Here is a 27,813-nt window from a genome sequence, read left to right as displayed (position 1 = left end):
ACGAAACTCATATCAGAGCTGTTGTGTGTTGTGTTGTGTTGTGTCGTGTGTTTTTATTCTCTCACTGTGAATGTGTTTTGTCAGTGAAATGTCAGAACAACAACAGGGATGTGAGCTGGACCAGGACCAGTTATGCTGTCCTATCTGTCTGGACATTCTGAAGGAACCAGTGACTCTAAACTGTGGACACAGTTTCTGTAGCAGCTGTATCAAGGGTTACTGGGACCATGAGGACACTGGAGTCTACTGCTGTCCCCATTGCAGAGAGAGCTTCAGTCCTAGACCTGTTTTGAGGAAAAACACATTGCTGGCTGAGGTAAGATGACCTTACAAGATACAATTAACTATACATGAAACTACATGTTCTGCCACAGCAGTTCTACTATATGCACATGCTGTAGGCTATATGGTTATTTGTTCACATTGTATGTTTGTGTTGATAATGATATAGGCTACATTGTTTGTCCATTAAGAATAACTATTTATTATGTGTTAGGTTCTCAAAGTGGGGCCTGGGGACCCCCAGAGGTCCATGAGGCGGTTAAAGGGGGTCCATAAAAAGAGTTTATAGAGCATCACAGTCTGTTTAACCACTGTCAACCTACAGTATACATCAGCTATTTAAACATTGCAGATCTACAAGCTCACAATGCATCTAAACATGATATGCAATATTGTGTCCCTGGCACTGTGGCACAACATATTTTCAGATGGGAGGGGAGTCTGTGGACAAATGCATATTCATTTGAGAACCACTGGTTTAAACAGATGCTAGGTATAAGGTTTGATGGTATTCTAGTACTTTATTCTGTCATTTTGTTGACTAGGGTAATTTACTCTGATCTTTGACTTTGTTAGTCACTGGTTAATCATTAAGCCTTTTGTAGGGGTGAAAAAGAATGATCTGGGCCTACATCGTAATGCCGTCTGAAACTCCTCCCTTCTGAAGATGGCAACCAATACGTGTACTAGAGAAATGATCAACTCCTCCCAAAGCAGGCCAGGCACACCCGAAAGACAACCACAATAATGCACGTGTCCCACATGTGAGAACACATGCACGCGCACTGTGATTCACTAGTACACAGTGAGGGATCTCTCATACACAGCTAGGGAGAGGCGATCACTCATCTGTCTACAACCAAATGAGTTCGAGGCCACAAGCATAAATTCTCAAGAAGTGCACAGATTATTAAAACACAGATCATCAAAACTGGGAGCAGCGGAACAATAAATATGTATAAAATAGAGAAGTGTTTGGGACAAAGCCCAGAGCCAGATGGGCAACATGAGACATGTTTGTTTCCCAGCCATTGTGCACCACAGAGTTGCCAGAGATGTACCACAAGGTTGCCAGATATGAAAATCACGGTCACAAAATAATGAAAAATGACCAAGAAGAATGGGTACAATTTATTAATAAAGTTCAAGGCAAGATGTGGTTCAGAATGCTATAAAAGCTCTGAGAAAAACTGAGCTCGGGGCTCCTTTTTGGTAGTGCGACCGGAGGCTGCATCTCTTCATTTTCTGTAAATTAATTGCTTTTCAATATACTCTACTAAGCTAACCTGATATACCGTTTAGAACCGAGTTATTTGATTCCGTATACCTGACTGTTCCTGTCTATTCAGTTTAGGCAAGTTCTAGTCCTAGTGGTTAAGAATGTCTGCTTACATTGTAGGCTACATTTTTAAAAAGGAAACTCTAACTTTATGAAATGTAAAGTTCAGAACAAGATAATTAGATGTTAAGATAATGTTGTGGGTGCCTGCTGGCCAAGTGGTGCAGGCGCATGCCACACATACTGTAGGCTCTGGCCTGGCAGTGTGTTGCGTGTTTGAGTCCCATTCATGACGATCTTTGCTGCGTGTCTCTCCCCTTCTCTCTCTCCCTCTTTCATGTCTATGTTGACTTGACTATCAATAAAGGCAGAAAAGCCAAATAAAATAAATAAGATAATGTTACAATGCGTTTATCACCATGAAGCTCAAAATGGCTGTGTTGTATTTCTCCTCAGTGAGTGAGCTCTCCTTCTCTTTACTTCCAGCTGGTGATGAAGCTGAGCAGTACAGCAGCTCAGCAGTCTCCTGCTGCCTCCGCTGCTCCGCTGTACGCCGGTCCAGCAGACGTGGCCTGTGATTTCTGCACCGGAGCCAGACGTCGGAAAGCTCTCATGTCTTGTCTGACATGTCTGGCCTCTTACTGTGAGACTCACCTCCAGCCTCACTACAATGTTCCTGTGTTGAAGAAGCACAAGCTGGTCCCAGCCACCGACAAACTGCAGGAGAAGATGTGCTCCAGTCATAACAAGCTGATGGAGGTGTTCTGTCGCACAGACCAACAGTCTATCTGCTATCTGTGCACCATGGATGAACACAAGGGACATGACACGGTGTCAGCTGCTGCAGAGAAGGCAGAGAAACAGGTAGCACCACCATCACTTGAAGATGGATCATGTTTTAAAGATGGAAGCAAGACTAAATATAGTTTTAATATCTGTCAGAGACATTAAAAAGCACACATCACAAATGCTTTCTAAAACAGTAGTTAATTCTCAAACTTTTCCGTGCCAACGACCCCCAAATTCAGATATATTTCGCCACGGACCCCCATCTGAAAATGTTTTGGGTGAGGGACCCCCAGAAAAGAAAGTAAATATCAAAAATCTAAACAAAATATTTTTAGAAATGTTAAAATGTAGCAGATTAACAAGCTCGCAGCAGGGCACAAAGCTGTGAGCTTGTAGATCTGCTTGAGAACCACTTGTTCCAAACCACTGTTCTAAAACAGAGTTTTCTAAAAGATGTATGTTATAAAATCTAAAATGGCACAGATGCTTTCCCGGTTTTAATTATAGGATGAAGTACACTAATTTTGGACCCAATTAAAAAACAGAATCATATTTCACGTCCATTAATCTTGCCCTTCAAAAGTGTATTTTGGAGAAGTTACAAAATTAATAGTCATTGGTCCGACAACGACGACCTACCTCAAAACCTAACCATATCTGCAAGCACAGAGCAGCGCATGTTCGCCAACCTTAATCCGGTCGTTTTTCGCATGTCAGACTATTGACATGTCGGAAAAGCGTACGCACCCTGTTTTACCCTGTATCCTGTATGAGTTCCCTCTCTCCTGATTGGATAGAATTGGTGTCCCGACATGAAAAAGTCCACAATGTTTCCAACCAAACTGTCTCTCTTCCTGCTTCTTGCAGAAACAGCTGGTGACAAGTCAGGAGGAAGTCCAGCAGAAGATCCAGGAGAAAAAGAAGGAGCTGAAAGACCTGAGACAGGTCTTGGAGGGCCTGAACGTGAGTGGTTCTCAAAACTCTTTAATGTCAAGGACCCTAAAATGAGATTTATTATATTATATCTGCTGACCGGACCCCCATTTCAAAGTATTTTGTTCCAGGGACCTCCAGAAGCAAAGATTTAAGTTCAAAATGTTTGCTTTACAAATATATTCAAAGATTTACAGACATTTTCAAGATTGTTTCGAAAATAGCAGATCTACAAGCTCATATTGCGGCACCAAGTGACATGATATGAACTTGAAATCATTGTGTGTGTGCGTGTGCGTGTGCGTGTGCGTGCTAAGCAGAGGTCTGCAGATGCAGCAGTGGAGGCCAGTGACAGGGTCTTCAGTGAGATGATGGCCTCCATTGAGAGAAGACGTGCTGAGCTCAAACAACTGATCAGAGATCAGCAGCAGAATGCAGTGGCTCAGACTGAGGCTCTCCTGAGACAGCAGGAACAGACCCTGGATCAGCTGGAGAGGAGACATGCTGAGCTGGAGGAGCTGTCCAACACTGAGGACATCATCACATTCATTCAGGTTCCACACGTGGCTTTTTGACACTTTGGTTTTGAAAGAACAAATCGGCTTCATATTTCATCCCATTCCATCAAGTGATTACATTACGTTGTAATTTGATTTATTACATTATAGTAGATTACTTGACATGGCATAACATGACATTATTCATGCTGGTAGTTAATAATAATAATAATAATATAGTTCTAGTATACAGTAATTATTACATAATCACAATAGTTTTAGATAATCACAATAAGTGCATAATTGTTTCCATTTAAAAAAAAATTACAAACATTTTCCAAAACTAGCAGACCTAAACGATCAGCATAAAGAAAGAAAAAACAGGTGTGCTTCCTCTGGAGACTGTCCTTTGTTTAAGGCAGTGGGAGCTCAGCTTTAAAATAACTTATAACTCATAAACCAACTAAATGGAAAAACCAGCACCCCAAAATAAAAGATGCAAGACTGATGCAATTTATCATGTTTATTTGAGAACGCTGACGCATTTCGGCAGAGCCTTCTTCATCACGTTTTAGTCTGCTCTGAAGAAGGCTCTGCCGAAACGTGTCGGCGTTCTCAAATAAACATGAGAAATTGCATCTGAGCCAGTCTTGCGTCTTTTATTTTCCATTTAGTTGCTAAATGATCAGCATGTGAGCTTATTTCCACTATTGTGTGTGCGTGCGTGCGTGCGTGCGTGCGTGCGTGCGTGCGTGCGTGCGTGCGTGCGTGCGTGCGTGCGTGCGCATACAATCCGTACATTAAGTAACTGGTTGAACAACAAGGACATCAGCTCAACTCTACAATATTGTGATCAATGCACTGATCTATTGATCATCCCTGTCTAAAGTGGTTTACTGGTCTCTCTGCTTGTCTCTCTCCAGAGTTTCCAGTCTCTCTCCAGTTCCACTGGATCTCCAGTCTCACCCAGTGTGGTCGTCTGTCATCTGAGGTCCTTCACAGATGTGACTGATGTCGTGTCTGGTCTGAGAGACCAACTAGACAACCTCCTGACGACAACTTGGCCACAGATATCAAACCGAGGTGAGATTTAAAAGTGTTTATTGTTTTTCATAGTAACCATGGATGGATGAAGCCAGAAGGAAACTGGAGATGTTTGAACTAGAAACAGACCGATGGTACACAGTAGGCTGTCTGTCAGATTGGACAGTAAAATAAGAATTAAGCAAGAATATTACTCAAAGGAGAGATGAGATTGAAATGGGTTTATAGTGTTTCTAAGCACCCTCTACTGTACAGTACATTTCTAAGGGTTGAATGGATTTTATAAAGGTGGAAGTATTTCTATAGAGCGTCGCAGAAATATTTCCCCATTCATTTTCCCCATAGACATTTCAAAAAGTATTTATTTAAAAACCTTAAAAGCCTCGTACAAAGCTAACAGCCGAGTTGACAAATCATGACAATAAACACATATTTTTGGGACGAACAAATAATTAGAAAGAAGAAAAACCACAAAAAAAGTGTTGTACCCTGCCCTTTTTTCGTCTTTCTAATGTTCTGTTCCGCCCAAAAAATGTGTTTATTGTCATGATTTGTCAACTGGGCTGTTGGCTTTGTCCGAGGCTTTAAAGGTCTTTAACCCATTTTGGGGTGGGAACCCCTTTTGGTGTTTTAACTATGGAAAAATAGCAGATCTTCAAGCTCATAGCGCGGCACTCGGTGCCGCGCTATGAACTTGTAGGTCTGCTATTTTTGAAGATTTGTGAAAATGTGCCTCAAATCTTTGAATATATTGTTACAGACTTACAGAGTGAACATTTTAACTCATATCTTTGCTTCTGTGGGGAAGAACATATTTTCAGATGGGGGGGCGGAGGCATATTACATATCATTTTTGGGGTTCTTGACATGAAATATTGAGCACCACTGATACAGAAACATACGGTTTTTCAGAAAACTGTCAGGATTTTGAAGACATTTTTTTAAATTTCGACGTCAGGCCTGAATGGGTTAAATAAATACTTTTTGAAACGTCTATGGGGAAAATGAATGGGGAATTATTTCCTGGTGTCCTCGCAGGAGCGGGACTGTGCTGTGTTACCTGTGTTTCATATCACCCAGTACATTATATAAATGCACCATCTATTATTATTATTGTTATTATTATATTTTTGTTATTTAATGATCTTCAGGAGTTCTCTCTCCTGATTGGTTGAAAGTTATAAACCACCTCAAAATGTATTTTCTGTTTACTAAAGCAATGATTACTATCGAGCTATAATAGCTTTAACTTTTTGGACCTTCAGTTGAATCCATCCTTCAGAATGATGACGTTTACTGTTTTCTTTCTCCAGTGTGTGCAGTTGATGTTGATGATCCAGAGCCTCAGACCAGAAAGGACTTCTTACAATGTGAGTCCATGTTGATGTTGTTTCTGAACGTTGACGTTTCAACCTGAAATGTTATTTGAAGCTCAGTCTAATGAGTTTGATCTGAGAGAATATTAACTCTAAGCACAATGAGGTTCATGAGGTTTGGATTTTCTTTTGTCGTGTGTTCTCACAGATTCCTGTCCTCTGTCTCTGGACATCAACACAATAAGCAGAGATCTCACCCTGTCAGAGGAGAAGAGGAAGGTGACTGTAACACGACAACAACAACCTTACCCTGATAATGCAGAGAGATTTGTTAACGCTCAGGTGTTGTGTACAGAGGGTCTGTCTGAACGTCGTTACTGGGAAGTAGAGAGGAGGTGTGTTAGAGAGGCTGCTACTGGTATAGCAGTCTGTTATAAAGACACCAACAGACGAGCCGTGTTTGGATCCGATGATAAATCCTGGTCTTTATGGTGCGATAGTAACGGCTACTTGTTCATACACAACAGTGTTGGGACTGAAGTGTCAGGGCCTGTCTCCTCCAGAGTCGGGGTGTATCTGGACCACAAGGCAGGCACTCTGTCCTTCTACAGTGTTTCTGACACAATGACCCTCCTCCACACAGTTCAAACCACGTTCACACAACCTCTCTATCCAGGGATAATGCTTGAGGACTATGGTTATGGAGATACAGCAGAGCTGTGTAAGACATGGTAGACATGTTAAGAATACTGATGAGGATATTCAGTTGAACACTTTGTTTTCTTCATTTAGATTGTAGTTGTTCCCTTCTAGATGAAGCATGTGTTAGAATGATGTGTCACCATCATGATCAATCAACCCATTGATTGTGTTCTGCTCATTGCATTTCTTTGCAGATCAATCGTTATTCAGTATGTCTGTTATCTTGTTCATGTTACTACAGAGCCCTCTGTCAGGCTGTGGAGCCTTTTATGCCTCATTGTGAGCTTGTAGATCGGCTATTTTCAAATGTATATACAGTAGGGCTGAAGTGGTTAATGTATGGTTTGTAATAATAATCTAAATCTACAAAGTAACTAGTAGTAATTCAATTTTTCAAATAGTTGTAGTGCAGTAAAAGTAAGTCAAGTTTGTGGGGTCTCCAGTTCAAATGTGATTAATGTGGTGCGCTGCAGCTGGTGATTTCAGTGGTTCTCAGGTGTAATTACTCCTCAATGTCTAAATTGAATTAAAGAGTTAATCAAAAACAATTGATTTAGTCGCTTATGAAAATATAATTTAACAAGGTGAACAATGTTGTTTTGTTTGTTTTTGGAGGCCCACTTTGCAATCTCCTCACGGCCCACCAGGGGGCCACAGGTTGAGAAGCAGTGCTTTAAACACAGTGTTTACTGTGCTGTAGCTCACAGTGGGTCCCAAACCTGTTCATGTCAAGGACCCCCACATTGACACTCATTAGCCTACGGACCCCCATTTGAAAAGATATGCCAAGGACCCCCAGAAGAGAAGAGTTTTATGGCTCTAGCAGTGATTCTCAACCTGTTTAATTTCAAGGGCCCCCAGTTTGACCTGAATTAGGCTTAACCCATTTTGAAAAAGCTATGTTTCTATATCAGTCGTTCTTCGATTTTTCAAAAATAGCAGACCTACAAGCTCGTAGAGTGCCGCGCTACGAGCTTGTAGATCTGCTATTTTTCAATAGCTAAAGCATAACATAATGCTAACACCAAAAGGGGTTCCCGCCCGAAGGCATTTCTATCTCTGTGACCCCCAATTTATATTGTAAAATTAATGTCAATTTAACTCAAGAGTGTACAAATGGACCCATCAGGGTCCATTTGGTTCCATTTGTACACTCTCAGAGTTCCAGACCCATAAGGGTCCATTTGGTTCCATTTGTAGGCCTACACTCAGAGTTCCAGACCCATAGGGGTCCATTTGGTTCCATTTGTACACTCTCAGAGTTACAGACCCATAAGGGTCCATTTGGTTCCATTTGTACACTCTCAGAGTTCCAGACCCATACGGGTCCATTTGGTTCCATTTGTACACTCTCAGAGTTCCAGACCCATAAGGGTCCATTTGGTTCCATTTGTAGGCCTACACTCTCAGAGTTCCAGACCCATATAGGGGTCCATTTGGTTCCATTTGTACACTCTCAGAGTTCCAGACCCATAGGGGTCCATTTGGTTCCATTTGTACACTCTCAGAGTTCCAGACCCATAAGGGTCCATTTGGTTCCATTTGTACACTCTCAGAGTTCCAGACCCATAAGGGTCCATTTGGTTCCATTTGTACACTCTCAGAGTTCCAGACCCATAAGGGTCCATTTGGTTCCATTTGTACACTCTCAGAGTTCCAGACCCATAGGGGTCCATTTGGTTCCATTTGTACACTCTCAGAGTTCCAGACCCATAAGGGTCCATTTGGTTCCTAGCTATCATTTAGCTGGGGACCCCCTGGATCTCCCTCAAGGACCCCTGGGGGTCCCCGGACCCCACTTTGGGAACCACTGCTGTAGCTCACAGTGGTTCCCAAACCTTTCAGGACGAGACCCAAAAGGGAAATTAGATCTACAAGATCTACAAGATCACAACGCGTCGCTTTGCGCCACGTTGTGAGCTTGTAGATCGGCTATTTTCACTACTTCTTAAACATTTGTTTTCTAGTTTAAGGGATTTCTTAGATTTTGCATTTATTTCTTCATTAGTTCATGAATATTTTTGCTTTTTTGAAAATACAATTTAAGTAATAATAATTAATAAACTAAATGTATAGGAAACACAAACTAAAGGGAGCCATAAAATTATATCTGACTCGACCGAGTGTCTGTTGAAACAGTGCAGACTGTTATTAACCCATTCAGGACGGGAACCCCTTTTGGTGTTTTAAGGCATTATGTTATACTTTAGCTATTTGAAAAATAGCAGCTCTACAAGCTCGTAGAGCTGCTATTTTTCAAATAGTGGAATGTGGTTGAGAAGGCATTTATTAATGGAATGGCTCACCAAAGGTTCTGCTGTTGGCAACGATGGCTGTAGGCTTTCATTTCCACTCTTTCCAAATAGAAAGAAAACACAATGCTTTTTTTTGATTGATTGATTGAAGTATTTACTAACAGTTTGCAGAATTACAGTACATTTCAAGCACAACTCAATACAAAATCTTAACTGTAAGTGGACGACACCATAAAGCATTACACTTGTTTACAAGAGGGTCAACCATGTTCAATTCATCATAACATTTAGAGACGAACAAATATAGCCTACACGTGACTATATAGCCAAAACCAGGAAATCATCATAAAGGAGGTTAATAGGGGAAAAAGCATATGCTGTACAGTGAGGGGGAAAAGGGGTGGGGGGGGGTTGAGATTTTACGGGGGCCAGTTTCGAATTGCAGCCGTCCGTAGGTGCCCTTTGAGAGCGGTTTTGAAGGAGTCAAGGGATTCACATGTCTTAATGACAGTTGGTAGCTTTACATAATATTTGTAGTATCATCCATCTATTGATTATTGTTTACATAGGTGACATGTTGAATTGAGCCACTATACTTCTCTATCAGCTAATATAATAGCTGTATTACAAACAAGACTATTCTATTCTGCCAAGTATTATCCCTGTTACCACGCCAGTACACTTGGACCATTATATGGGTTTACACTGCCCTCTAGCGGCCAAACAGACTAATGGCCAGTTGAGTGCCTACTGCACAGAAGTATTATAAAGAAAAGAAAGTCGAGGGATGAACATAAGTCAAGTATATTAACACTAAACATAATTCATGAGAAGCGAGAGTTCTCTGCATAAAGGTTTTCTTTCACAGAAAATTAAGTCAAGTGTTCTCAAGTCAAACTGGTCCAGGTGTGACTTGGGATTTTGAGACAACCACGTTATTGAAAATCACACACGTGTGAAGTGAGTGGTGCAACTCTGTGTGGGGGTCTCCGGGGGGGGTCCCCGGAACATCCAGACCCCCAGGAACGTGACTAGGGGGCTGGCACTGCTAAATGCCTATGTGCCTAAGTGACTGAGTGATATGTCAATCACTCATGCATGTCATCAATATTAAGCCCATATATGGAGATCCCTGGTGTCATCAATATTGGCCAGCAACTCTACGTCTCACCTAAAAACCTCAAACCCTTAGATCTCCATATATGGAGCTGACCTCTTCTGACATTCCATAATATGTTGATCCTTCATCCATCCTTCCTCTTCGATGTCTCCCTTTTGACTTATACCTGTCCATTTAAACTCTAGACGGAGTTATTAGTGCAGCCGGCGAAAACTAGAGTTCTCAACAGGCCCGAAAATGAAGGCCTGGCCCTACCTGGGCCCTCATTAAACCCTGTACACTCAAGAGAATGTCCCCGCTACCACCCTTAGATTTCCATATACTGTATGGAGCTGACCTCTTCTGACATTCCATATGTTGATGTGACCTCATCAAACCCTGTACGCTCAAGACATGCTCCTTATATGGGAAGTACAGAATTCATTCCATGTTGGCCAGTATGAGATGATGCATGATGATGTATGATGATAAGAGCTGATAATTACGCTAAATATGACGTAAATTAAACATCAAAACATTAAACAAAAAGCCCGAAAATTAAGGCCCGGCCCTACGTGGGCCCTCATCAAACCCTGTACATTCAATACACTGCCCCCGCTGCCACCCTTAGATCTCCATATATGGAGCTGACCTGTTCTGACATTCCATATCTTGATCTGACCTCATCACAACCTATAGACTCAAGATACGCTCCATATATGGCCAGTAAACACAGTAATGGTATTACTAAAGGTGATAATATTACATTAAAAGTTTTAGTTATACTTTCCAATACTGGTAATAATCGCATCCATGCTTTACGTTTTATATCATGTGTTGCTTTTTGAACTAAAAAGTTACTGTGACCAGCAGAGGGTGCTAAAACATTTCACATGAATTCATTGGTGCATCTTAACCTGAACTAAAATACAGTATACTTCTATTTCACAATAAAATGTAATGAAATGAGAGACTGGCTGGGAGCTTTAAAAGGTTTATACTGTCCCATTTGCATAGCCATCCAAATTATGGTTTACAGTTTCATAGATGCTTGTGTTGCCTAAAGTGGAACAAATAAGCATTCCTGTGGTGCTTATTTTTTGTTATTTCAAACATGGGTTCACTTTCACAGATGTACATCCAAATGGGACATTAATTACTTAACAAATGAGGATTTTGACAAGCAGAGGTCACTTATTATGACCTCCTGATGTGTCAGAAGGAACGAGAGAGTGAGGCCTCATTCACACGTACCAAACACCAATCAAGCAATGTTTGGTCGTTGTTTTGTTTTTTTGGGCCACCACAATGCTTTTCCAATGGGAGTCACATGGTTTGATCAAACATTTGTGTTTGATCGCTGATTGCTGATTCCTCCCCCCTCATCAAACAAAAATGTTTGGTCAAACCATGTGACTCCCATTGAAAATGAATTGGAGCAGCAATCAAAAACCAATCAGGCATCACACACGGACCGAACATTTGTTGTGTAGGTGTGAACTAGGCCTCAGGCCTCATTCACACGTACCAAACACCAATCAAGCAATGTTTGGTCATTTTTTTGTTTTTTTGGGCCACCACAATGCTTTTCCAATGGGAGTCACATGGTTTGATCAAACATTTGTGTTTGATCGCTGATTAATGATTGCTCCCCCCTCATCAAACAAAAATGTTTGGTCAAACCATGTGACTCCCATTGAAAATGAATTGGAGCAGCAATCAAAAAGCAATCAGGCATCACACACGGACCAAACATTTGTTGTGTAGGTGTGAACTAGGCCTTAGGCTTCGTACACACCTTTCGGACACACAGATCTGTCCGACCGACCACTGATTACATTTTTATGATTTGATGCCTCCATGTCCCACAATGCTTTGCGCGATTTGGGCGGTGCTACATACGCGGAAATAGATGCACATATGTTCAGTGTAGTTTTCTTGACTGCAGCAGCAGCTAGCGGTAGTTTGTCGAGGCCGTTTTTCACACTCCAAGTTCACTTAGGCCACTTTCACACCTAAAGTTCGCTTATAAGGTCCGGATCAAGGACCAAGGACCAAATATTTGCATTTTGATTTTGGTCCGTTTGGTGTTCACACTGGACTTTGTAAAGCGTACCAAATATGTAAACAAATGACACGTGGACATGTTAAGCGAACCAAATAGTGAAAAAAAGAAAAGGTCATTTTACGACGGAGGGAAAAATAACATGAGGGGGTGCGGGAAATCACTGTCTACAATTTTTCACACAGAGAGAAGAGAACAGCAACATGAATCATGATTGCAGCAACAACTTGAAATTGCATTAATTCTTAATAATTATTTTATTAGCCAAATAAGACAACAGATGAACAGAGGAGCAGGTGTTTGAACAATAATGTGCTTGCTGCTGGTGCATACAATTCACCGGAGACGTACAGCCTACAAAAAAAGTATCCCCGAATCCCGATAAAAATGACTTTTCTTCCATGTGTGCACCTTAACCTGAATCGATATAGGCCTATGTTATTTCTGCGCATCAAATCGACGGGCATTTCCATGTCATCTTATGGTTTAAACTTGAAGCCGTGCTGGTCAGTTAAGCTTCAAGTCAGAACAGCTCCGCTGCAGTTGACCTATATCACGTCTTTTGCTATAGTGATGTAATCAATGAATCATTTAGGACCACCTGTGTAGCTTATTTAACATTTGCTCCATTGGCTCTTTATGCGTGCGGCCGTGCGCTAGAGCGAGACAGGATGATTTTAAATATTTCTCTGTCTGCGTCTCTCCCATAGAGCTATAAAATATATCGGGTCTCTCCCCCCACATGTGCGCGCGTCATAACTTTGCGTGGTGGCGGTGGCGCATGCTTAAAATAAACAGATCTACAAGCTTACATCGTGTACCATACCGTAAGTACCATTCGTGTCGATAACTTGTATATCTGTTATATTTGCGCATGTGAACCTCGTACGCTGCCATTACATTTCTACTCTAGGCTACTCATAGACATATATCCGTCTACTATTAAAATCAATAGTGATCCCCGTAAAAAAGACATGCTTTTAGAACTAATTATTAATGCAGCCTCACAACTGCCGAGGCCCGACGGCTATTTTGGCTATCGTCCTGTATTTCTGTATATAGAATAGAACTTGGAGACAGCCGTGCGCAACTTGGACTCTCCAAGTTACGCATGGCCGTAGCCAAAAGAAGACATACAAACAAGCGATATAATAGTCTGTGTCACGTAACTCAGAATACTACAGCCTAAACCCCACCCAGTGCTGTCAAGAACGGAAGTTCTCTCCTATTAGTTGGCGGTTAAAACCCACCCTTCTGTCCGATCTGAAGTCCCACCCTGTTCGTTGGCTGTTTTGACTACAAGGTGTCCGATGTGTTTGTTGTGCCCTCCGCCCCCACATCGGACAGGTTCGTCCGATCAAACGACGTGACTCCCATTGAAAATGAATTGGAGCAGCAATCAAATAGCAATCAGGCATCGCACACGGACCAAACATTTGTTCTTTAGGTGTGTACGCAGCCTCAGGCCTAGTTCACACGTACCAAACACCAATCAAGCAATGTTTGGTCGTTTTTTTGTTTTTTTGGGCCACCACAATGCTTTTCCAATGGGAGTCACATGGTTTGATCAAACATTTGTGTTTGATGGCTAATTGCTGATTGCTCCCCCCTCATCAAACAAAAATGTTTGGTCAAACCATGTGACTCCCATTGAAAATGAATTGGAGCAGCAATCAAAAAGCAATCAGGCATCACACACGGACCAAACATTTGTTGTGTAGGTGTGAACTAGGCCTTAGAGAGCAGAGAATCAAAGCTCTATACAAGCAACAAGCAGTAACATTATGCCCTCTAGACCCCTATAGACAAACAGGGCCTATAGCTAGGAGGTTCAAACCTCAGCTCATTGTAGACTTGTAGACAGTGAGAGATAGGATGTGTTTGATAGAGTGGAGAACAGAATGTTGTGTGTAACAAGTGAAGTCTAGGCCCTCGGGTGGTGCAGTGGCAACGTATAGCTGCCCATGCACCACTGTATGGAGGTTGTGGGTTCAAATCCACCGTGGTGAATCCTACCACGTGTTCTACACAAACACAACCGGCCCGTGTTCGGGGGAGGGTGATAAGTCACTGTAGCTGGGTCAGAGAGTCCCTGGTTCCATTCTCCACTACATGGCCTGGTGAAGTGTCCCTGAGACCCACAGCTGGGTCCAATAGAGAGATAATGAGCAGTGAAACTGATCCCAGGTCAATTAACACATGAAGCATGCATGCACACACACACACACACACACACACACACTGTTAGAGTTACACACCCCGTACGGGGGCCATTTGGAACCCACTCAAGGACACTTTGAGACCCACTAGTAGTGTGTGTAGCAGAGTGTTTCCAGTGAGCCAACATGCACGACAATGGGGCGGCGGTGGCTCAGAGGTAGAGTGACCGGATGGAAACCGCAAGGTTCCCAGTTCGAATCCTGTGGGCTCCCCCAGAGTTAGTGTCGACGTGTCCTTGAGCAAGACTGAAGTTTGCCTTGCATGGTTTCCTCCGCCATCGGTGTGTGAATGTAATGCACAATCTCTGTAAAGCGCCTTGGATAAAGGCGCTATATGAATGCACCGGTGTGTGAATGTAATGCACAATCTCTGTAAAGCGCCTTGGATAAAGGCGCTATATGAATGCACCATTTACCATTTAGCAGGCAGCTATGGCAAGCCGTTTTAACATTCATTCAAACCACCCTCCTATCTGTAATATAATGTTTTAGATATCCAAAACCATGTTTCCCTCGCCATACACACTGGCCCTGTGAATGTGTCTCAAGGAGCTGCCTCAGCAGTTTAGGGGTGGCTGTGTGTACCGTTCCGCTTCTGCATGACATCATTCATTCATTCATTCATTCATTCATTCATTCCACCTGGTCTCTCTCCTACATCTCTCAGATGGGGATTCTCCTCAGCCTCAGTTTGGAAGGGTTGTGAATCAAGACAGGATAAATCGGCCATACACACACACACACGCACGCACACACGCATGTCCGTCCACACACACACACACTACACACACACACACACACACACACACACACACACACACACACACACACACACACACACACACACACTGCAAGTGATCATGCCTCAGGGTCCTTAATGGATTCACAATAATCTTAATAGATTTACAATAAAGCAGAAGAAGCACGAACACATAGTTGATCTAATCTTCATTAAACAGGGTAAAAGGTGACACGTCTTGTGTGGACACTGAAGGGAGTGAGTGGACACTGAAGGGAGTGAGTGGACACTGAAGGGAGTGAGTGGACACTGAAGGGAGTGAGTGGACACTGAAGGGAGTGAGTGGACACTGAAGGGAGTGAGGGGACACTGAAGGGAGTGAGGGGACACTGAAGGGAGTGAGGGGACACTGAAGGGAGTGAGTGGACACTGAAGGGAGTGAGGGGACACTGAAGGGAGTGAGGGGACACTGAAGGGAGTGAGGGGACACTGAAGGGAGTGAGTGGACACTGAAGGGAGTGAGTGGACACTGAAGGGAGTGAGTGGACACTGAAGGGAGTGAGGGGACACTGAAGGGAGTGAGGGGACACTGAAGGGAGTGAGTGGACACTGAAGGGAGTGAGTGGACACTGAAGGGAGTGAGTGGACACTGAAGGGAGTGAGGGGACACTGAAGGGAGTGAGTGGACACTGAAGGGAGTGAGTGGACACTGAAGGGAGTGTGTGGACACTGAAGGGAGTGAGTGGACACTGAAGGGAGTGAGGGGACACTGAAGGGAGTGAGGGGACACTGAAGGGAGTGAGTGGACACTGAAGGGAGTGAGTGGACACTGAAGGGAGTGAGGGGACACTGAAGGGAGTGAGGGGACACTGAAGGGAGTGAGTGGACACTGAAGGGAGTGAGGGGACACTGAAGGGAGTGAGTGGACACTGAAGGGAGTGAGGGGACACTGAAGGGAGTGAGGGGACACTGAAGGGAGTGAGTGGACACTGAAGGGAGTGAGTGGACACTGAAGGGAGTGAGTGGACACTCAGGGAGTGAGTGGACACTGAAGGGAGTGAGGGGACACTGAAGGGGTGAAAGTGGATTAACGTCTCATTGTTGACTTCAGACATATCAGGTGTGTCAGACGTCTCAGCTTCACCATGTGTGTTAACGACCTGTCCTAAACCACCTGGTTTACAGTAAGGAGCAGCAAGTGTGTGCACGGTGGACGGTGCATGTGCACACACTTCTATAGAATTGTTAGTGCTCTTACTGCACTGCGCGGGTGTATGTGTGTGTGTGTGTGTGTGTGTGTGTGCCTTTGTGGACACACACAAGTACATTTACTTATGTACTGTACTTAAAGTACCATTTAGAGGTATTTGTACTTCTACTCCACTACTTCTGAGAGGCAAATATTGTACTTTTACTCCACTACATTTTTTTGAAAACGTTAGTTGGTAGTTACTTTGATTATTACAAAACATACATTACCCACTTCAGCCCTATATACATTTATGCCATTTGAAAATAGACGATACCGTGATTGTGAGTCATATTATAATCGGGGGCTAGACTACTTGACATTCTTTTTCCACAAATGGAAAACGGCACAATACGGGTATATAGAATGTGTTAATACAACGTAAAATTGCTGCTCAAGATGCCAACCCACTGACCTGTAACAACACAGCATCATCACCCCATTGACATGAGAACACGCACGCACACACGCACGCACGCATGCGCACACACACACACACACACACACATGCGCACACACACGTGAACGCTGACGTCAATACAACATAAGCGAACATGTAGTTCCTCCCAACCCCAAGACTAGTGAAGTCAAACCTGTTTTACTCCTGTGAATGACTCACACAGGGTTGTAAAGATACACATGTATCCGCACGCGCATACAGTTGCACACGCAGGCACACACACTCACACACGCACGCGCAAATAATCTGTGACAAATAAAGAGACAAACAAATCAGACCATGTCAACAGATACGTTATGTATATGTTTCAAAACCACTTCCACTTTGGTTGACGTCTGTCTGAACTCAGCCAGGTTTGATTTAATTGGGTTTATAATAGTCAGACAAAACCAGGCATCTCACCACATTACATCTGTGACAACTGTGCAAGCTAGCAGGTCACCTGAGGACACGCCCACTGCCCAGTCCTATATACACATACAGTATACCTCAGCATATCACTGCAACTCAAGTATGCAATTATTGACCAACCTCACCCCTGCCCCCCCTCTCTCTTCTCCCTCGTACACATTGACGCAACACACACACATGACCACAACTGTACCATGTACTGTAAGCCTACTGTGAAAGTAAAGGAGAAAACAAACGTGTGTTTCTTCTTTTTTTTCATACATCACTGTTGTGGCTGACTCATTGTAACAGGAAGTAGTCTTCTGAGTGTAGGGATTTATGTTACATGTTATGCTTACTGTACTTTATTATAGTGTTCCTAGACAAGGAGTTATTGCAGACAGTTTTCTATTCTTATGATTATTGTTCTTATTCTCATTCATTAAGGCATAAAGCATATTATATGATGTGTTTGTGTGCAAATAGTCAATACATTCACAAAACACCCTCCGTCTCTGACAACTATATATGTGACTCTCATTCTATGTGAAGAGAACAAGAGAAAGTTGTTTCCCCCCCCATTGTGTGTGTGTGTGTGTGTGTGTGTGTGTGTGTGTGTGTGTGTGTGTGTGTGTGTGTGTGTGTGTGTGTGTGTGTGTGTGTGTGTGTGTGTGTGTGTGTGTGTGTGTGTGTGTCGTGTGCATCGCATGTGTGCGTGCGTGTGTGTAGCGCGTGTGTGTCTCTCCTTCCCATTCACGTTCCCTCCCTCTCTCTTTCCCTCTCTCTCTCTCTCTCTCTCTCTCCCTCTCCCTCCCTCCCTCTCTCTCTCTCTCTCTCTCTCTCTCTCTCTCTCTGAATACAAGGCTGTGACAACAATGACCAGAGACACTGTATGAGAGACAACACTAAAACCTGACATGACAATAACACCAGGATAGACTAGGGGACTAACATGAGCAGATAACTAATGAAGAAGGTGACATAGCCTATGTAATGCAATATGTAATCATTAGAATAATTATGTTTCATGTTTTTAATGGGAAATACATATTTAAAAAATAATGGCAGCGTCACCAGGCTTCCTTGCTGAACCTGTTTGTGCTACACATTCATTCACTGTCTCTTTAAAACCAAGTGCTGCTATCTGCAAATACCCAGGAAGCCACACCCTCTTAGCCAGTTCTCTTCAGAAGAAACGAAACTCATATCAGAGCTGTTGTGTGTTGTGTTGTGTTGTGTCGTGTGTTTTTATTCTCTCACTGTGAATGTGTTTTGTCAGTGAAATGTCAGAACAACAACAGGGATGTGAGCTGGACCAGGACCAGTTATGCTGTCCTATCTGTCTGGACATTCTGAAGGAACCAGTGACTCTAAACTGTGGACACAGTTTCTGTAGCAGCTGTATCAAGGGTTACTGGGACCATGAGGACACTGGAGTCTACTGCTGTCCCCATTGCAGAGAGAGCTTCAGTCCTAGACCTGTTTTGAGGAAAAACACATTGCTGGCTGAGGTAAGATGACCTTACAAGATACAATTAACTATACATGAAACTACATGTTCTGCCACAGCAGTTCTACTATATGCACATGCTGTAGGCTATATGGTTATTTGTTCACATTGTATGTTTGTGTTGATAATGATATAGGCTACATTGTTTGTCCATTAAGAATAACTATTTATTATGTGTTAGGTTCTCAAAGTGGGGCCTGGGGACCCCCAGAGGTCCATGAGGCGGTTAAAGGGGGTCCATAAAAAGAGTTTATAGAGCATCACAGTCTGTTTAACCACTGTAAACCTACAGTATACATCAGCTATTTAAACATTGCAGATCTACAAGCTCACAATGCATCTAAACATGATATGCAATATTGTGTCCCTGGCACTGTGGCACAACATATTTTCAGATGGGAGGGGAGTCTGTGGACAAATGCATATTCATTTGAGAACCACTGGTTTAAACAGATGCTAGGTATAAGGTTTGATGGTATTCTAGTACTTTATTCTGTCATTTTGTTGACTAGGGTAATTTACTCTGATCTTTGACTTTGTTAGTCACTGGTTAATCATTAAGCCTTTTGTAGGGGTGAAAAAGAATGATCTGGGCCTACATCGTAATGCCGTCTGAAACTCCTCCCTTCTGAAGATGGCAACCAATACGTGTACTAGAGAAATGATCAACTCCTCCCAAAGCAGGCCAGGCACACCCGAAAGACAACCACAATAATGCACGTGTCCCACATGTGAGAACACATGCACGCGCACTGTGATTCACTAGTACACAGTGAGGGATCTCTCATACACAGCTAGGGAGAGGCGATCACTCATCTGTCTACAACCAAATGAGTTCGAGGCCACAAGCATACATTCTCAAGAAGTGCACAGATTATTAAAACACAGATCATCAAAACTGGGAGCAGCGGAACAATAAATATGTATAAAATAGAGAAGTGTTTGGGACAAAGCCCAGAGCCAGATGGGCAACATGAGACATGTTTGTTTCCCAGCCATTGTGCACCACAGAGTTGCCAGAGATGTACCACAAGGTTGCCAGATATGAAAATCACGGTCACAAAATAATGAAAAATGACCAAGAAGAATGGGTACAATTTATTAATAAAGTTCAAGGCAAGATGTGGTTCAGAATGCTATAAAAGCTCTGAGAAAAACTGAGCTCGGGGCTCCTTTTTGGTAGTGCGACCGGAGGCTGCATCTCTTCATTTTCTGTAAATTAATTGCTTTTCAATATACTCTACTAAGCTAACCTGATATACCGTTTAGAACCGAGTTATTTGATTCCGTATACCTGACTGTTCCTGTCTATTCAGTTTAGGCAAGTTCTAGTCCTAGTGGTTAAGAATGTCTGCTTACATTGTAGGCTACATTTTTAAAAAGGAAACTCTAACTTTATGAAATGCAAAGTTCAGAACAAGATAATTAGATGTTAAGATAATGTTGTGGGTGCCTGCTGGCCAAGTGGTGCAGGCGCATGCCACACATACTGTAGGCTCTGGCCTGGCAGTGTGTTGCGTGTTCGAGTCCCATTCATGACGATCTTTGCTGCGTGTCTCTCCCCTTCTCTCTCTCCCTCTTTCATGTCTATGTTGACTTGACTATCAATAAAGGCAGAAAAGCCAAATAAAATAAATAAGATAATGTTACAATGCGTTTATCACCATGAAGCTCAAAATGGCTGTGTTGTATTTCTCCTCAGTGAGTGAGCTCTCCTTCTCTTTACTTCCAGCTGGTGATGAAGCTGAGCAGTACAGCAGCTCAGCAGTCTCCTGCTGCCTCCGCTGCTCCGCTGTACGCCGGTCCAGCAGACGTGGCCTGTGATTTCTGCACCGGAGCCAGACGTCGGAAAGCTCTCATGTCTTGTCTGACATGTCTGGCCTCTTACTGTGAGACTCACCTCCAGCCTCACTACAATGTTCCTGTGTTGAAGAAGCACAAGCTGGTCCCAGCCACCGACAAACTGCAGGAGAAGATGTGCTCCAGTCATGACAAGCTGATGGAGTTGTTCTGTCGCACAGACCAACAGTCTATCTGCTATCTGTGCACCATGGATGAACACAAGGGACATGACACGGTGTCAGCTGCTGCAGAGAAGGCAGAGAAACAGGTAGCACCACCATCACTTGAAGATGGATCATGTTTTAAAGATGGAAGCAAGACTAAATATAGTTTTAATATCTGTCAGAGACATTAAAAAGCACACATCACAAATGCTTTCTAAAACAGTAGTTAATTCTCAAACTTTTCCGTGCCAACGACCCCCAAATTCAGATATATTTCGCCACGGACCCCCATCTGAAAATGTTTTGGGTGAGGGACCCCCAGAAAAGAAAGTAAATATCAAAAATCTAAACAAAATATTTTTAGAAATGTTAAAATGTAGCAGATTAACAAGCTCGCAGCAGGGCACAAAGCTGTGAGCTTGTAGATCTGCTTGAGAACCACTTGTTCCAAACCACTGTTCTAAAACAGAGTTTTCTAAAAGATGTATGTTATAAAATCTAAAATGGCACAGATGCTTTCCCGGTTTTAATTATAGGATGAAGTACACTAATTTTGGACCCAATTAAAAAACAGAATCATATTTCACGTCCATTAATCTTGCCCTTCAAAAGTGTATTTTGGAGAAGTTACAAAATTAATAGTCATTGGTCCGACAACGACGACCTACCTCAAAACCTAACCATATCTGCAAGCACAGAGCAGCGCATGTTCGCCAACCTTAATCCGGTCGTTTTTCGCATGTCAGACTATTGACATGTCGGAAAAGCGTACGCACCCTGTTTTACCCTGTATCCTGTATGAGTTCCCTCTCTCCTGATTGGATAGAATTGGTGTCCCGACATGAAAAAGTCCACAATGTTTCCAACCAAACTGTCTCTCTTCCTGCTTCTTGCAGAAACAGCTGGTGACAAGTCAGGAGGAAGTCCAGCAGAAGATCCAGGAGAAAAAGAAGGAGCTGAAAGACCTGAGACAGGTCTTGGAGGCCCTGAACGTGAGTGGTTCTCAAAACTCTTTAATGTCAAGGACCCTAAAATGAGATTTATTATATTATATCTGCTGACCGGACCCCCATTTCAAAGTATTTTGTTCCAGGGACCTCCAGAAGCAAAGATTTAAGTTCAAAATGTTTGCTTTACAAATATATTAAAAGATTTACAGACATTTTTAAGATTGTTTCGAAAATAGCAGATCTACAAGCTCATATTGCGGCACCAAGTGACATGATATGAACTTGAAATCATTGTGCGTGTGCGTGTGCGTGTGCGTGTGCGTGCTAAGCAGAGGTCTGCAGATGCAGCAGTGGAGGCCAGTGACAGGATCTTCAGTGAGATGAAGGTCTCCATTGAGAGAAGACGTGGTGAGCTCAAACAACTGATCAGAGATCAGCAGCAGAATGCAGTGGCTCAGACTGAGGCTCTCCTGAGACAGCAGGAACAGACCCTGGAGCAGCTGGAGAGGAGACATGCTGAGCTGGAGGAGCTGTCCAACACTGAGGACATCATCACATTCATTCAGGTTCCACACGTGGCTTTTTGACACTTTGGTTTTGAAAGAACAAATCGGCTTCATATTTCATCCCATTCCATCTAGTGATTACATTACGTTGTAATTTGATTTATTACATTATAGTAGATTACTTGACATGGCATAACATGACATTAATAATGCTGGTAGTTAATAATAATAATAATAATATAGTTCTAGTATACATTAATTATTACATAATCACAATAAGTGCATAATTGTTTCCATTTAAAAAAAGTACAAACATTTTCCAAAACTAGCAGACCTAAACGATCAGCATAAAGAAAGAAAAAACAGGTGTGCTTCCTCTGGAGACTGTCCTTTGTTTAAGGCAGTGGGAGCTCAGCTTTAAAATAACTTATAACTCATAAACCAACTAAATGGAAAAACCAGCACCCCAAAATAAAAGATGCAAGACTGATGCAATTTCTCATGTTTATTTGAGAACGCTGACGCGTTTCGGCAGAGCCTTCTTCATCACGTTTTAGTCTGCTCTGAAGAAGGCTCTGCCGAAACGTGTCGGCGTTCTCAAATAAACATGAGAAATTGCATCTGAGCCAGTCTTGCGTCTTTTATTTTCCATTTAGTTGCTAAATGATCAGCATGTGAGCTTATTTCCACTATTGTGCGTGCGTGCGTGCGTGCGTGCGTGTGTGCGTGCGTGCGCGTGCAATCCGTACATTAAGTAACTGGTTGAACAACAAGGACATCAGCTCAACTCTACAATATTGTGATCAATGCACTGATCTATTGATCATCATTGATCATCCCTGTCTAAAGTGGTTTACTGGTCTCTCTGCTTGTCTCTCTCCAGAGTTTCCAGTCTCTCTCCAGTTCCACTGGATCTCCAGTCTCACCCAGTGTGGTCGTCTGTCCTCTGAGGTCCTTCACAGATGTGACTGATGTCGTGTCTGGTCTGAGAGACCAACTAGACAACCTCCTGACGACAACTTGGCCACAGATATCAAACCGAGGTGAGATTTAAAAGTGTTTATTGTTTTTCATAGTAAACATGGATGGATGAAGCCAGAAGGAAACTGGAGATGTTTGAACTAGAAACAGCCTGATGGTACACAGTAGGCTGTCTGTCAGATTGGACAGTAAAATAAGAATTAAGCAAGAATATTACTCAAAGGAGAGATGAGATTGAAATGGGTTTATAGTGTTTCTAAGCACCCTCTACTGTACAGTACATTTCTAAGGGTTGAATGGATTTTATAAAGGTGGAAGTATGTCTATAGAGCGTCGCAGAAATAGTTCCCCATTCATTTTCCCCATAGACATTTCAAAAAGTATTTATTTAAAAACCTTAAAAGCCTCGTACAAAGCTAACAGCCAAGTTGACATATCAGGACAATAAACACATATTTTTGGGACGAACAAATAATTAGAAAGAAGAAAAACAACAAAAAAAGTGTTGTACCCTGCCCTTTTTTCGTCTTTCTAATGTTCTGTTCCGCCCAAAAAATGTGTTTATTGTCATGATTTGTCAACTGGGCTGTTGGCTTTGTCCGAGGCTTTAAAGGTCTTTAACCCATTTTGGGGTGGGAACCCCTTTTGGTGTTTTAACTATTGAAAAATAGCAGATCTTCAAGCTCATAGCACGGCACCGAGTGCCGCGCTATGAACTTGTAGATCTGCTATTTTTTGAAAATTTGTGAAAATGTGCCTCAAATCTTTGAATATATATATTATTACAGACTTACAGAGTGAACATTTTAACTCATATCTTTGCTTCTGTGGGGTCCCTGGAAGAACATATTTTCAGATGGGGGGGCGGAGGCATATTACATATAATTTGTGGGGTTCTTGACATGAAATATTGAGCACCACTGATACAGAAACATAAGGTTTTTCAGAAAACTGTCAGGATTTTGAAGACATTTTTTTAAATTTCGACGTCAGGCCTAAATGGGTTAAATAAATACTTTTTGAAACGTCTATGGGGAAAATGAATGGGGAATTATTTCCTGGTGTCCTCGCAGGAGCGGGACTGTGCTGTGTTACCTGTGTTTCATATCACCCAGTACATTATATAAATGCACCATCTATTATTATTATTATTATTATTATTGTTATTATTATATTTTTGTTATTTAATGATCTTCAGGAGTTCTCTCTCCTGATTGGTTGAAAGTTGTAAACCACCTCAAAATGTATTTTCTGTTTACTAAAGCAATGATTACTATCGAGCTATAACAGCTTTAACTTTTTGGACCTTCAGTTGAATCCATCCTTCAGAATGATGACGTTTACTGTTTTCTTTCTCCAGTGTGTGCAGTTGATGTTGATGATCCAGCCGAGCCTCAGACCAGAAAGGACTTCTTACAATGTGAGTCCATGTTGATGTTGTTTCTGAACGTTGACGTTTCAACCTGAAATGTTATTTGAAGCTCAGTCTAATGAGTTTGATCTGAGAGAATATTAACTCTAAACACAATGAGGTTCATGAGGTTTGGATTTTCTTTTGTCGTGTGTTCTCACAGATTCCTGTCCTCTGTCTCTGGACATCAACACAATAAGCAGAAATCTCACTCTGTCAGAGGAGAAGAGGAAGGTGACTGTAACACGACAACAACAACCTTACCCTGATAATGCAGAGAGATTTGTAGGGTACGCTCAGGTGTTGTGTACAGAGGGTCTGTCTGAACGTCGTTACTGGGAAGTAGAGAGGAGTGGTAGAGATGCTGCTATAGCAGTCTGTTATAAAGACACCAACAGACGAGACATGTTTGGATACAATGATAAATCCTGGTCTTTAGTGTGCAATAGTAACGGCTGCTGGTTCATACACAACAGTGTTGACACTAAAGTGTCAGGGCCTGTCTCCTCCAGAGTCGGGGTGTATCTGGACCACAAGGCAGGCACTCTGTCCTTCTACAGTGTTTCTGACACAATGACCCTCCTCCACACAGTTCAAACCACGTTCACACAACCTCTCTATCCAGGGATAGGGCTTTGGTACCTGAACTATGGAGATACAGCAGAGCTGTGTAAGACATGGTAGACATGTTAAGAATACTGATGAGGATATTCAGTTGAACACTTTGTTTTCTTCATTTTGATTGTAGTTGTTCCCTTCTAGATGAAGCATGTGTTAGAATGATGTGTCACCATCATGATCAATCAACCAATGGATTGTGTTCTGCTCATTGCATTTCTTTGCAGATCAATCGTTATTCAGTATGTCTGTTATCTTGTTCATGTTACTACAGAGCCCTCTGTCAGGCTGTGGAGCCTTTTATGCCTCATTGTGAGCTTGTAGATCGGCTATATTCAAATGTGTATATACAGTAGGGCTGAAGTGGTTAATGTATGGTTTGTAATAATAATCTAAATCTACAAAGTAACTAGTAGTAAAAAGTTTTCAAATAATTGTAGTGCAGTAAAAGTACATAATTTGGATCTGAGATGAAGTGGAGCATAAGTAATAGTGTTGGAAATTGAAAATACTCAAGTTGAAGTACAAATACCTCAAAATTGTACTTGCGTGCAGTACTTTAGTAAGTGTACTGTTAATTTCCACCACTGCTTATTGTGAAACATAGTTTTATCAGTCAACAGTAAACAAAGCAACATAGTATGTAGACTTGTAGAGTGTATACAGGGTATATCCGCACATTTCTAAAGTGACAATGTAATAACATCATGACTCTGATGAAGACCGCATTGAGGTGGAAACGTTAGTCGTTCTCTTGTACTAGCAGCTAATAAAAAGGTTTAAAATGTCCGTGCTGCTCCAGTGTCCTCTCCTCCTTCTGCAACATGTGTCCTTGTTCCTGTGATGCAGCGGAGCAGACATTCCAGGCTTGAGGCGCGTTGCTAGACTCCCTTTGTGACAATTTAATCACTTTTAGACCCTTTGAATACGTCCAAGACGAAAAAGATAATTTCTGCATCAAAAGTAATCAATAGATTACTTTTACTGTCTTGTACTGTCTGTCTGTGTTTGTTTTATTTGTCTTGTTCTGACCTTGATTGGGGGAGATATTTACATGTCGGATACAGCAAAATGTACATGTTTATTCATTCAATAAAAATAAAGTGTTTATATAAAGAAAGTAATCAACAGATTCTCACAATATTTTTTTTATTCAAACTAAACGTAATTAAACACTTTATTTTGGGGCAGTCTCCAGTTCAAATGTGATTATTTTGGGAGATTCATCTCCAGTTCAATCTTATTTTGGGGAGTCCCCGGTTCAAATGTGATTAATGTGGTGCGCTGCAGCTGGTGATTACAGTGGTTCTCAGGTGTAATTACTCCTCAATGTCTAAATCGAATTAAACAGTTAATCAAAATAATTGCTTTTGTCGCTTATGAAAATATAATTTAACAAGGTGAACAATGTTTGTTTTTGGAGGCCCACTTTGCACTTTTGCAAGAATTCAATTTTTTTTATTTTGTTTGACTTTGATTAGTTATATTTGGAAGCTGTATAAACATGATGGGAGACTTGGCATGTTAGCATACCTCTACTAAAAGTAGTATGTATTTCACCCTGAGATACAAATCATTGTTTTCTATGGTGGATAAGCTATAAGATAAGCTTTTTGGAATTAGTGTTTTTGCTTATTTTACACAAGAGATGCTGTATTAGGTTATATGGGGACACACATGGCACCGAATACTGAATGACCCAGCTAGGACTTGACACGTGCAGTCCAGCAGGGGGAGCCCTTGTCATTGAGATATAATAATGAGAGTAGGAGCAGAGAGGATACTGATTGATTTGTAGCTTTATTAAACGCATTATTCATATTTACATCTACAGACCTTTGATCAGCATTAAATATCAGCCTCAATCCACCGTCTTTTAATACAAAAACATACAGTATATAAAACAACTGTCTCTCTCTAAGGGTGCTGTATTTACAACAAGAGTATAGGCTACATACAGTGATTACAACATAAAAATATACAGTTTGCCTAATATGTACGTATTCTTACCATCATGGTCTTGTATAGACCAGTCCAATACTGTAGCCTACCATGTTTTCTCCACATACCACATATAGGCCTTCAGTAGCTATACATGCCCTAGTAGGCTACAGTGATTACAACATTAAAATGTACAGTTGATAGACCAGTCCATTACTGTAGCCTACCATGTTTTCTCCGGCCTAGAGGACATGTGTACATGAATACAAGTTAAAACAAAACACAAATATAAATAAGAGATGAAGGCAAAACAATGACTCTTTGTCTCAATGGGCTATTACTATAATATGCTAGATCATTCATTTAATTTGGACTACACAGATAACACAATACAAATAATCTCTAATCCAGCTGTGTATGTTGAAACGAAGTCCTTTTGTCCTCACCTTCCCATGAATAAGTTCTATGTGTTCAATTGAGAGAAATATTCATCCACTCAAGTGTAATTCCTGTTACTCCAGATATCTTACTTTGGACATAATTGGAAATGCATATAAATTGTTTTACACAAA

The 27,813-nt window shown here is 41.9% G+C and overlaps 2 protein-coding genes across 3 annotated transcripts; both read left to right on the top strand.

Moving 5' to 3' along the window:
* On the top strand, positions 1-26,271 carry LOC306927057 (tripartite motif-containing protein 16-like). Of its 2 annotated transcripts, XR_013790481.1 has the most exons (8): positions 1-316; positions 2,048-2,425; positions 3,218-3,313; positions 3,604-3,837; positions 4,704-4,863; positions 6,138-6,194; positions 6,349-7,222; positions 25,724-26,271. XR_013790481.1 is itself a non-coding variant. In XM_079506679.1 (7 exons), the coding sequence occupies exons 1-7, from the start codon at positions 71-73 to the stop codon at positions 6,873-6,875; spliced, it is 1,698 nt and encodes a 565-aa protein (XP_079362805.1). In that variant the 5' UTR covers positions 1-70; the 3' UTR covers positions 6,876-7,380. The 2 variants fall into 2 exon arrangements, 1 of the variants encoding a protein (XP_079362805.1); XM_079506679.1 differs by lacking the exon at positions 25,724-26,271 and having other exon boundaries at positions 6,349-7,380.
* LOC306927058 (tripartite motif-containing protein 16-like) lies at positions 18,514-25,728 on the top strand. The gene is made up of 7 exons (XM_079506680.1): positions 18,514-18,829; positions 20,561-20,938; positions 21,731-21,826; positions 22,117-22,350; positions 23,174-23,333; positions 24,632-24,691; positions 24,846-25,728. Exons 1-7 carry the CDS (start codon positions 18,584-18,586, stop codon positions 25,364-25,366), a joined length of 1,695 nt encoding a protein of 564 aa, XP_079362806.1. The 5' UTR covers positions 18,514-18,583; the 3' UTR covers positions 25,367-25,728.
* Positions 26,272-27,813: the final 1,542 nt, after the last annotated feature.

The sequence above is a fragment of the Electrona antarctica genome, assembly GCF_951216825.1.
Source record: "Electrona antarctica genome assembly, chromosome: 7".
Taxonomy (NCBI): Eukaryota; Metazoa; Chordata; class Actinopteri; order Myctophiformes; family Myctophidae; genus Electrona; species Electrona antarctica.
Note: the sequence above shows the minus strand (reverse complement) of the source record. Positions and strands in the feature narration are given on the sequence as shown.